Source organism: Oncorhynchus mykiss, chromosome 12 (assembly GCF_013265735.2).
Source record: "Oncorhynchus mykiss isolate Arlee chromosome 12, USDA_OmykA_1.1, whole genome shotgun sequence".
In the NCBI taxonomy this organism is placed as follows: Eukaryota; Metazoa; Chordata; class Actinopteri; order Salmoniformes; family Salmonidae; genus Oncorhynchus; species Oncorhynchus mykiss.
Window position 1 is genome coordinate 87986689 of NC_048576.1, and position 11971 is coordinate 87998659.

Consider the following 11971-nt stretch of genomic DNA (forward strand, 5'->3'; position numbering starts at 1 on the left):
GCATACCGCCCAAACAGATCCACAGATGATGCAATCTCTATTGCACTCCACACTGCCCTTTCCCACCTGGACAAAAGGAACACCTATGTGAGAATGCTGTTCATTGACTACAGATCAGCATTCAACACCATAGTACCCTCAAAGCTCATCACCAAGCTAAGGAACCTGGGACTAAACACCTCCCTCTGCAACCCGATCCTGGACTTCCTGACAGGCCGCCCCAGGTGGTGAGGGTAGGTAGCAACACATCTGCCACGCTGATCCTTAACACTGGAGCTCCCCAGGGGTGCGTGCTCAGTCCCCTCCTGTACTCCCTGTTCACCCACGACTGTATGGCCAGGCACGGCTCCAACACCATCATTAAGTTTTCTGACGACACAAGAGTGGTAGGCCTGATCACCGACAACAACGAGACAGCCTATAGGGAGGAAGTCAGAGACCTGGCCAGGTGGTAAGATAATTTTGTTATCAATGTTCATAAACTTCAATTAATCTACTCCGTCTGCAACCCAGAGTTTGTAAGATTCTGGTTGAAATGAAACAGACAGATTTCTCAGCTTACAATAGTCAAAGTGTTTATTCACGAGGACGTCCTAGTCCGTTGTACAAAACCATCCATTTTATACTGGCTCCTTACACACATACCTTCACATACAAACAGTAGGTATCCTACGCACATACTTCCACACAAACAGTAGGTGAGTTTTATCTCTATAGTTCTCACCACTGTGTATCACTAGCCCAGCCGACAGTTCCATTCCCCCGAGATTAGGGAGACCTTGAGAAGTACTCCCTGTCCTCTCCCAAGTCTCTCGGAGGCTTAGCCAGGTTGGTGCAAACACAGTTTAACTGTTCTCGGTATCTTTCCTCGGCCCTCACATACAAGTTCAAATCCTGAGCTACGCCTTCATCAGACAGTCTGTGTTTTTCCACTATACAGATACATTGTTAAACCTAATTCTGACTAAAACTACACACATCATAATATAATTTTATGATTCTAATCAATTTCATACAGTTATAAGGTTTCAGAGTGGAATTATTTTATCACTATCTTTCAACATATACATTATTTTATCACTATCCCTCAATGTAACCATGACTAAGGAGATGATTGTGGACTACAGGAAAAGGAGCACCGAGCACGTCCCCATTCTCATCGACGGGGTTGTAGTGGAGCAGGTTGAGAGCTTCAAATTCCTTGGTGTCCACATCAACAACAAACTAGAACGGTCCAAACACACCAAGACAGTCGTGAAGAGGGCATGACAAAGCCTATTCCCCCTCAGGAAACTAAAAAGATTTGGCATGGGTCCTGAGATCCTCAAAAGGTTCTACAACTGCAACATCGAGAGCATCCTGACCAGTTGCATCACTGCCTGATACGTCAATTGCTCGGCCCGCAACCGTAAGGCACTTCAGAGAGTAGTGTGCACGGCCCAGTACATCACTGGGGAAAATCTGCCTGCCATCCAGGACCTCTACACCAGGCGGTGTCAGAGGAAGGCCCTAAAAATTGTCAAAGACCCCAGCCACCCCAGTCATAGACTGTTCTCTTTACTACCGCATGGCAAGCGGTAACGGAGTGCCAAGTCTAGAACAAAAAGGCTTCTCAACAGTTTTTACCCCCAAGCCATAAGACTCCTGAACAGGTAACCAAATGGTGACCCTGACTATTTACATTGTGTGCCCCCCCAACCCCTCTTTTATGCTGCTGCTACTCTCTGTTTATCTTATATGCATAGTCACTTGAACTATACATTCATGTACAGTGGGGCAAAAAAGTATTTAGTCAGCCACCAATTGTGCAAGTTCTCCCACTTGGGAGGCCTGTAATTTTCATCATAGGTACACTTCAACTATGACAGACAAAATTAGGAAAACAATCCAGAAAATCACATTGTAGGATTTTTTATGAATTTATTTGCCAATTATGGTGGAAAATAAGTATTTGGTCATCTACAAACAAGCAAGATTTCTGGCTCTCACAGACCTGTAACTTCTTCTTTAAGAGGCTCCTCTGTCCTCCACTCGTTACCTGTATTAATGGCACCTGTTTGAACTTGTTATCAGTACAAAAGACACCTGTCCACAACCTCAAACAGTTACACTCCAAACTCCACTATGGCTAAGACCAAAGAGCTGTCAAAGGACACCAGAAACAAAATTGTAGACCTGCATCAGGCTGGGAAGACTGAATCTGCAATAGGTAAGCAGCTTGGTTTGAAGAAATCAAATGTGGTAGCATATGTTAGGAAATGGAAGACATACAAGACCACTGATAATCTTCCTCGATCTGGGGCTCCACACAAGATCTCACCCCGTGGGGTCAAAATTATCAGTCGTTCGCTGCCCGCACCCGCCTGCCCGACTAACATCACTACTCTGGACGGTTCTGACCAAGAATATGTGGACAACTATAAATACCTAGGTGTCTGGCTAGACTGTAAACTCTCCTTCCAGACTCATATCAAACATCTACAATCCAAAATCAAATCTAGAATCGGCTTAATATTTAGCAAAAAAGCCTCCTTCACTCACGCCGCCAAACTTACCTTACTAAAACAGACTTTCCTACCGAACCTCGACTTCGGCGATGTCCTCTACAAAATAGCTTCCAATACTCTACTCAGCAAACTGGATGCAGTCAATCACAGTGCCATCCGTTTTGTTACCAAAGCTCCTTATACCACCCACCACTGAGACCTGCATGCTCTAGTCGGCTGGCCCTCGCTACATATTCGTCGCCAGACCCACTGGCTTCAGGTCATCTATAAGTCTATGCTAGGTAACGCTCCGTAACAGTCTGCCTTATCTCAGCTCACGATAACAACACCCACCCGTACCCGCTTCAGCAGGTATTTCTCACTGGTCATCCCCAAAGCCAACACCTCCTTTGGCCACCTTTCCTTCCAGTTCTCAGCTGCCAGTGACTGGAACGAATTGCAAAAATCGCTGAAGCTGGAGACTTACATTTCCCTCACTAACTTTGAGCAGCTAACCGATCGCTGCAGCTGTACATAGTCCACCTGTAAATAGGCCACCCAATCTACCTACCTCATCCCCATATTGTTTTTATTTACTTTTTTGCTCTTTTGCACACCAGTATTACTACTTGCTCATCTATCACTCCAGTGTTAATCTGCTAAATTGTAATTACTTTGCTACCATGGCCGATTTATTGCTTTACCTCCTCATGCCATTTGCACACACTCTATATAGACTTTCTTTTTTTTCTATTGTGTTATTGACTGTACGCTTGTTACTTACATGTGTAACTATGTGTTGTTGTTTATGTCGCACTGCTTTGCTTTATCTTGGCCAGGTCGCAGTTGTAAATGAGAACTTGTTCTCAACTAGCCTACCTGGTTAAATAAAGGTGAAATAAATAAATAAATAACAAATAATTATTCGCTGGAAACTTTAGACTGTTCTCAGGGCTTTGTTGTAGCTAGAAATGTTTAAGTTGCGTCGGGACAATTTTAGCATTTTAGCAAACCCTTTTCCTAAACTAAACCTAATTATCCTAACCTGCCAAGTTAATTCTCCAAACCTACCACGTTAATTATCCTAACCTGCCACGTTAATTCTCCTAACCTGCCACGCTAATTCTCATAACCTGCCACGTTAATTCTCCAAACCTACCACGTTAATTATCCTAACCTGCCACGTTAATTCTCCTAACCTGTTACGGAAAGTCACTTATGCTATTCAAAACTGGAAGATATGCCCAGAGCACGAAAGGGGGATACCTAGTCAGTTGTACAACTGAATGCATTCAACTGAAATGTGTCTTCCGCATTTAACCCAACCCCTCTGAATTAGAGAGGTGCGGGGGGTTGACATAATTGACACTTCCCCACACGAGTTGTAGTCTTTCAGAGACTGGAAAACATACCAGTTCGTTGGCAATTAATCCCCTGATAGGAACATCACTGAAAAGACTTCCAATGGATCTATAATCATAATCTGTGCCACAGTAGTTATTGTACACCTAGTTTGTAAAGTACCTTGAGAAATGCTTTGTGTTGTTTTCTAAATCTAGACCTTGGTCCTATTTTTGGAATCAAGTTGATGAAGTCTTTCTCCTTAAGGAAGAGGAAACTTTCTTCATCAATTTCTTCATCTGAAATGAAGGAAATGTACATTTTAGACATCTCAATATCATAAAATAATAATCACTGTATCGAATTAACAAATATACATACATGTTTACAATTGGGGTGAAATCTTTAGTTGAATGTAATACAATGTACAATAATACATATATTATTTTAATCAAATCAATCAATAATTGTATTAATACACAATGTATTATACAATGTATAATAATAGATCACACATGTCTTCACCTTCAAACCTCTGAATCAAGTCACTGAGGTTCCACTCAGTTAATTTGTCTCTGACGAAATCAAATGATGCCATGAGACTTTACTATGAAGGGAGAGAAAAATGGTACAATTTAGATGATTTAGATATTTGTGGTAGGCGATATCACATTCCCTTTATTCCAAAAGGTTTAAGTGGAACTATAAAGAAAAACATGATGATTTATTAAAACAACAAAAACACAAGCCATTCAGTATTTAAGCTTCATTTTCAAGAGAAAATCAAGTGCTCATGTTCTTGTGATTCCTAACCATTTTGTTATTGTAGGATGTCCGCAATCATTTTTCAGAGACTTATTTGTTCTCAGATGAGTGAAGTTTCTCTGAATGCAAGTATATCGGTCTTTTCACTCCTTATCTACATATTCCTTTTGAAATATATGTCAATGTTCTAATATTTACTTTGCTATAACTATTTGAAAGGTTGAGGCGCCTTTCAAGACCCTTGTCTTTTATTATTTACCTCTGCAACACAAACTTTTCATTTCTCTTTTACTTCTGATCTTCATATTGTTTTGTCTTTTAATTCTCATTAGGAATGCTAATTTCAGTCAATTTTGCTGCCGACTAACTAACTAAATGAATTCCAAAAAGTACAATTATGTGGCCATTGAAAATACTATGCATGGTACAAGGACCCAACATTTGTCATTAAGAGGTTAAAAAAACATTAGAATAGTAAGCCTATCATCTCATATTATTGAACATGCAGCTACAGTAATGAAGCAGATAATGTAATACATCATTTTTGACCATTTGCCAAAATGCAATTAGCAGGAAACACTGCTCTAAAAGATGCACCTGATGCATGTGGTTTCATGTGACAGAGAACAGTGGTGTAAAGTACTTAAGTAAAAAATACTTTAAAGTACTACTTAAGTAATTTTTGGGGGTATCTGTACTTTATTATTTACATTTTTTACTTTTACTACACTACATTCCAAAGAAAATAATGTACTTTTTACTCTTTTTCCCTGACATCCAAAAGTATTCATTACATTTTGACAGGAAAACGGTCCAATTCACACACTTATCAGGATTACATCCATGGTCATCCCTGCTGCCTCTGATCTGAAGGACTCACTAAACACACATGCTTCTTTGTAGATTATGTCTGAGTGTTAGTGTGCCCCTGGCTATCCGCCAATAAAGAAAAACAAGAAAATTGTGCCGTCTGGTTTGCTTAATGTAAGGGATTTGAAATGGTTTATACTTTGCCTTTTGATACTTAAGTATATTTAAAACCAAATACTTTTAGACTTTCACTCAAGTAATATTTTAATGGGTGTCTTTCACTTTTACTTGAGTCATTTTCTATTAAGGTATCTTTACTTTTATGACAATTGAGTAATTTTTCCACCACTGACAGAGATGAATATCTCCATTAGAAACTTAGAAAGAGGGAAAATATAAATATACAACAACTAGGATGGGTTGTTAATGTGACCTCTTGAGCTGGCAAAAATCCTAGTCACCATAATTTTTATTACCGATAAAAAAAAAGGTCTTATATGTAAGTCTAACATTTATGGCTGGTTTCAACTCCTCCAATGGTGTGTATTATTGCACTGCCATCAAGTGGATGTAAGCACTACTACATGACTTAGTTTCATAACTGCCCATTCTGTAATGTTCATTGGCTCAGAGAGGCTCATGTGAGTTGTATGGTGTAGCTGTGACTCTGAGTATTGTTTAGTCATCCTATGTAATGTACAGTATTGTCAGTGAATTTGGTGATGTGTTTTTTTTCCAATATCCAGAGAAATGTGTAATTAATTTTGTCAGGTTTATGTCCCATCCTGATATTGTTCAACCTTAATGTAATGTGAGTATGAACATATATTTTTTTGTTTCAACGTGGAGGCACGAATTAAGTTAGCTTGAATTAGGGTTTAGCCTAGGTAAAATTTGATTCAGATTTTGATTACTATTTGAACGGTGATAATTCAATGCTAAAGTTATTGCAAATGAGATAAGGAAGTGATACATGTTTTACAGACATTACAAAACTGTTGTACGATAGAAGCAACCGCCACTCTACTGGTGAATTGAGGAAACATGCTCTTTTTCTATGGCCAAATCATCTTTAAGTTACGTCAAACTGAATATCGAGTTGATTTCAGTTGGTTTTATAACTACCAATGATTTTTTGCTAAATTACAATTGTTTTCCAGAACCATAGACTACTTTCAGTGTGAAGAAACACCTCAACTTAAGTTTTAAAATACTGAACTTCCCCTTTAAGTAAAAACTAATAGAAGATGTATCTAGTCCCCCCATTTGAAGAAGTCATAAGTATTTGGACATAAAAATTCACAGGACAAATACAAATTCAGTGTTACGAAATCGATTAACTAGCCAGCTAATATTATTGCGCTTGCTAACTCTAGGGGTCTTGGGCCAACCTGCAAAGGGCACACCACACCACATATCTCTGCCCAGAAGGTCTCAGCTAGAGATACACAGGAATCATCTCCCTCGGGAGAATCATTTCCTGGGAACCACTGTCTACGTATTCTCAGAAAATGTTGTGATATTTTTTCCCCCTGTTCAGAGAAGTTAGTCATTGAAGTTGTTAGGTTTATGTCTTATCATACATCATGATATTACCAGGTTCTGACCACTAGATGGTACTGTTCCCTGATGGTGCTGTTCCCTCAATGTTAAAAGTATAGTTCACCCAAATTACTAAATCACATATTGGTTTCCTTACCCTGTAAGCAGTTTATTACGGACAAGGTATGACAGCAACCCATGCTTTGGTTGGAGAGCACTGCTAAGTTAAAATATGGAATCATTTTTTAAAAGTGGAACTGGGAGCGTTTTAGCAACATGAAACCTCTCTAAAATATGTTCATATACACCCCAAGAAGAACATCACACTTTTTTTTACATTTTCTGACAAGCAAGCACTTAGATATTGTCCTTTTCACATTTTCATACTTTCATAGAATGTTTGAGAATGACGTGGAGTGAGACATTTGTAAAAATTCTATAGCACAATAGTGGGAAAGCAGCTGTGCATTTTGACAATTTATAGACACTGAACTTTGAACTGGACTGTGTGTTTACATGCAATAGCAACAGTGCAACTGTAGATAATTAGAAAGCATTGTCCACAAGCCACAAAATACACCTGAATGGATTTCTGCAAATACTATGGGAGTTCTATTAGTTTTGGGAACTTTACAATCCTATTGATCAAACAACCATGACAAGTTAGGCTCTCTCTCCCTCAGTTGCCTATGCACATCAGCAACAATAACAAGATCATCAACTAATGCTAGCCAGAGTGAGATAAGCAAATATCTAACAAGGGAACAGTAGATAAACCCTCAAACCTTTTTCAGCTTGTAGTTGGCCATCAAAATTGCCTGATCTTCCTTCTGCAGCTTGCCTGCCAATGATTGTCCCAACCCACATTTTGACAACTGAATGGGAACTTGCCTGCCTGCTCGCCAATTTGATCAATCCCAAATACATTTGACTGACAACTAAGATATATGCTAACTGTGGATAACAATCGTTCAAGTTCACCATAGCTAGCAAGCAAAGTGATTCACATTTCTTCCTAGCTAAACAAATGACACATGCAACTATAGCTGTAGCCACTGAAAAGGGGGGTAAAAAGTTTCCCACACCCAATGACATGACATCCTCCCAGCAGCTAGAAAGTTAGCTACTGTAGCTAACACATTACCAGCCTTAGTTACATTTGTCTGTTTTTGTCCTAAGTATTGAGTCATTGAAACTGAAACAGTGATTATTCCTAATGGGTGGAGGCAGTAAACAATGCACCAGGCCAGCTGTGATTTACAACCTGATTGCAGTATTTGTTGGACTACCAAGAAATGTATTGGTGAATTATATTAATCACGCATTGAACTGCATCCAGGTCATGGAATTTTGGGGTAAAATATAACCTATTTGTAAAACCTCTTATACAGTTGGTTTGGTAGAATAAACACGGAATTTGATATTTTTACTGAAATTATGATTGTCTGTTTGTTTCATATCTTCCAAGGAGATAAATGTGATTTGGCCATAAAAAAAATACCATTGTATGTTTAACCAACACACCAGTAGAGTGGAGGTTGCTTCTATAGTAGAACGGTCTGTAAAACATTCACTACTTTTCCATATCTCATTTGCAATAACTTTATCATTCAATTATCATTTTACAAGATATTACCCAAGCTAATTTCAAGTTAATAACTTAATAAATGCTGCCACTTTGAATTATAATGTTTTATATATATTCACATTACATAAAGGGTGCGTTCGTAAATTCACCTTGGCAGTCTTCTCCAATTTCAGAGCGCAGAATAATTGAGGAATTTACAAAACGCCCTAAACTCGGTTGTTCTGGCAGGTGTAAGTAAACATCTGTATAAAAAATGTAATCCGATGTTTGCCAGTAACACAGTTACAGTCATGAACCCACTTGATAACATGACAACACACAAGCAGCTCTACCAGGGCTCTACCAAGGGTGAGTAAAAGGTTTAGAGAGTTTTTCTCTTGTTTACTGTGTCTGTAAGTAGCTAACAAGCTAGCCAACTTTAGCCAGTTAGCTTGTGTGCTTGACTGCCATTGTGAGGTCAGAATGCTCGGATCAACCCTATTCCAAGACTCAAAGCTCCAACGCTACTCTAATCTGACAACGTTCTAAATGTACAAACGCCCAGAGCACACTCTGAGTGCATTCTGACACTCTAGAGTGAATTTACAAACGCCCAGAGCACACTCTGAGTGCATTCTGACACTCTAGAGTGAATTTACAAACGCCCAGAGCACACTCTGAGTGCATTCTGACACTCTAGAGTGAATTTACAAACGCCCAGAGCACACTCTGAGTGCATTCTGACACTCTAGAGTGAATTTACAAACGCCCAGAGCACACTCTGAGTGCATTCTGACACTCTAGAGTGAATTTACAAACGCCCAGAGCACACTCTGAGTGCATTCTGACACTCTAGAGTGAATTTACAAACGCCCAGAGCACACTCTGAGTGCATTCTGACACTCTAGAGTGAATTTACAAACGCCCAGAGCACACTCTGAGTGCATTCTGACACTCTAGAGTGAATTTACAAACGCCCAGAGCACACTCTGAGTGCATTCTGACACTCTAGAGTGAATTTACAAACGCCCAGAGCACACTCTGAGTGCATTCTGACACTCTAGAGTGAATTTACAAACGCCCAGAGCACACTCTGAGTGCATTCTGACACTCTAGAGTGAATTTACAAACGCCCAGAGCACACTCTGAGTGCATTCTGACACTCTAGAGTGAATTTACAAACGCCCAGAGCACACTCTGAGTGCATTCTGACACTCTAGAGTGAATTTACAAACGCCCAGAGCACACTCTGAGTGCATTCTGACACTCTAGAGTGAATTTACAAACGCCCAGAGCACACTCTGAGTGCATTCTGACACTCTAGAGTGAATTTACAAACGCCCAGAGCACACTCTGAGTGCATTCTGACACTCTAGAGTGAATTTACAAACGCCCAGAGCACACTCTGAGTGCATTCTGACACTCTAGAGTGAATTTACAAACGCCCAGAGCACACTCTGAGTGCATTCTGACACTCTAGAGTGAATTTACAAACGCCCAGAGCACACTCTGAGTGCATTCTGACACTCTAGAGTGAATTTACAAACGCCCAGAGCACACTCTGAGTGCATTCTGACACTCTAGAGTGAATTTACAAACGCCCAGAGCACACTCTGAGTGCATTCTGACACTCTAGAGTGAATTTACAAACGCCCAGAGCACACTCTGAGTGCATTCTGACACTCTAGAGTGAATTTACAAACGCCCAGAGCACACTCTGAGTGCATTCTGACACTCTAGAGTGAATTTACAAACGCCCAGAGCACACTCTGAGTGCATTCTGACACTCTAGAGTGAATTTACAAACGCCCAGAGCACACTCTGAGTGCACTCTGACACTCTAGAGTGAATTTACAAACGCCCAGAGCACACTCTGAGTGCACTCTGACACTCTAGAGTGAATTTACAAACGCCCAGAGCACACTCTGAGCCCACTCTGACACTCTAGAGTGAATTTACAAACGCCCAGAGCACACTCTGAGTGCATTCTGACACTCTAGAGTGAATTTACAAACGCCCAGAGCACACTCTGAGTGCATTCTGACACTCTAGAGTGAATTTACAAACGCCCAGAGCACACTCTGACACTCTAGAGTGAATTTACAAACGCCCAGAGCACACTCTGAGTGCATTCTGACACTCTAGAGTGAATTTACAAACGCCCAGAGCACACTCTGAGTGCATTCTGACACTCTAGAGTGAATTTACAAACGCCCAGAGCACACTCTGAGTGCATTCTGACACTCTAGAGTGAATTTACAAACGCCCAGAGCACACTCTGAGCCCACTCTGACACTCTAGAGTGAATTTACAAATGCACCCAAAGTTGCAAATCTCTTACATTACAAAATCTTCTCATTTGTAGGAATTTTAGCATTTCATTATCACCTTTTAAGATAATAATCGAAATATGAATACATTTAGCCCAAGCTTAACCCTAATCAAAGATTTCATAAATTTTGCTACTTATATAAAACACAATTATATTTATATTCTCACATAAAGTTGCAAATCTCTTCAAAATTACTGATTTTTTTCCTTACTCTGAAAGCAGTCCTAAGCAATTTCAAGCACTTCTAAGCAGTTTCTTTCAAAAACCTATTGCATGAGGAAATTGAAATGATTGCAAAGTTATGTCTTTCCTTTAAATGAGCCCACACTGATCTACTGAGAGTTGATCGTGAAATGTTTGAAAAGTTTAAACAAAAACATGCTGATACTTACCACATAAAGGCAATGTTCAGCAAATATATATTCTGTGCTACTGACACGGCCCTCTAGCAAGAAAACACACTGAAAAACAAGACTATGTGGTGTTGAAAGAAGTACAGCAGTATGGGTATACTGTAGGTGTGGCTGTTCTTTGTCATGTTGTGATGCAGGTTTACATTCATTGGCATGAGTTTTGCCATGGAGGCATGACTGAGCGGTTTCTGCTAGAAGGACCAACTGCAAAGTCAAGATTGATGATAATTGTAAAAATTTATGAAAATGAAAATGAGCTTTTTGGTCTTATTTTAAGGTTAAGGTTAAGCACTAGAGTTAGCAGTGTGGCTAAGGTAGGGTTACGGTTAGGTTTCAAATCAGATTTTATGACTTTGTGGCTGCGTCAGATAGTGACCACTCTGCAGAGCTGCCTTCAGTACATGAGTCATCTCAATAAATGCCAAGCTGCTGTTGTGACTGGTTTTCATATTCATTTGCATGCAAAATTATGCGAGGTACAAAAAACACCTCAGTGTGGTAGCCATTCTTAACCCCAACTGTATTTTGTAGTTTTCTACTTGCATAGCAAAAGAAAATGACAGTAGTCAAAAATAACAAATATATATTTGCTAATCTACATCCATGATCATATGTAATTAGTCTAATCTAAGTACATGATCATATGTAATTAGTGTATCTAATCTAAGTACATGATCATATGTAATTAGTGTATCTATTCTAAGTACATGATCAT

At 39.6% G+C, this 11971-nt stretch overlaps 1 protein-coding gene across 4 annotated transcripts in view; it reads right to left on the reverse strand.

Moving 5' to 3' along the window:
* LOC110538557 (nuclear GTPase SLIP-GC) overlaps nt 1–11490 on the reverse strand; it is a 42784-nt gene extending 31294 nt beyond the window's left edge. For 2 of the 4 annotated variants that reach the window (XM_036939062.1, XM_036939060.1), the window contains exons 1-3: nt 11236–11490; nt 4353–4434; nt 4011–4126 (exon numbers count right to left, since the gene is read on the reverse strand). In XM_036939062.1, the coding sequence (XP_036794957.1) occupies nt 4011–4126; nt 4353–4425 (189 nt within the window). In that variant the 5' untranslated portion in view covers nt 4426–4434; nt 11236–11490. The remainder of the gene's footprint in view (nt 1–4010; nt 4127–4352; nt 4435–11235) is intronic. The other 2 variants (XM_036939059.1, XM_036939063.1) reach the window with 2 other exon arrangements.
* Between the last annotated feature and the right edge of the window lie 481 nt (nt 11491–11971).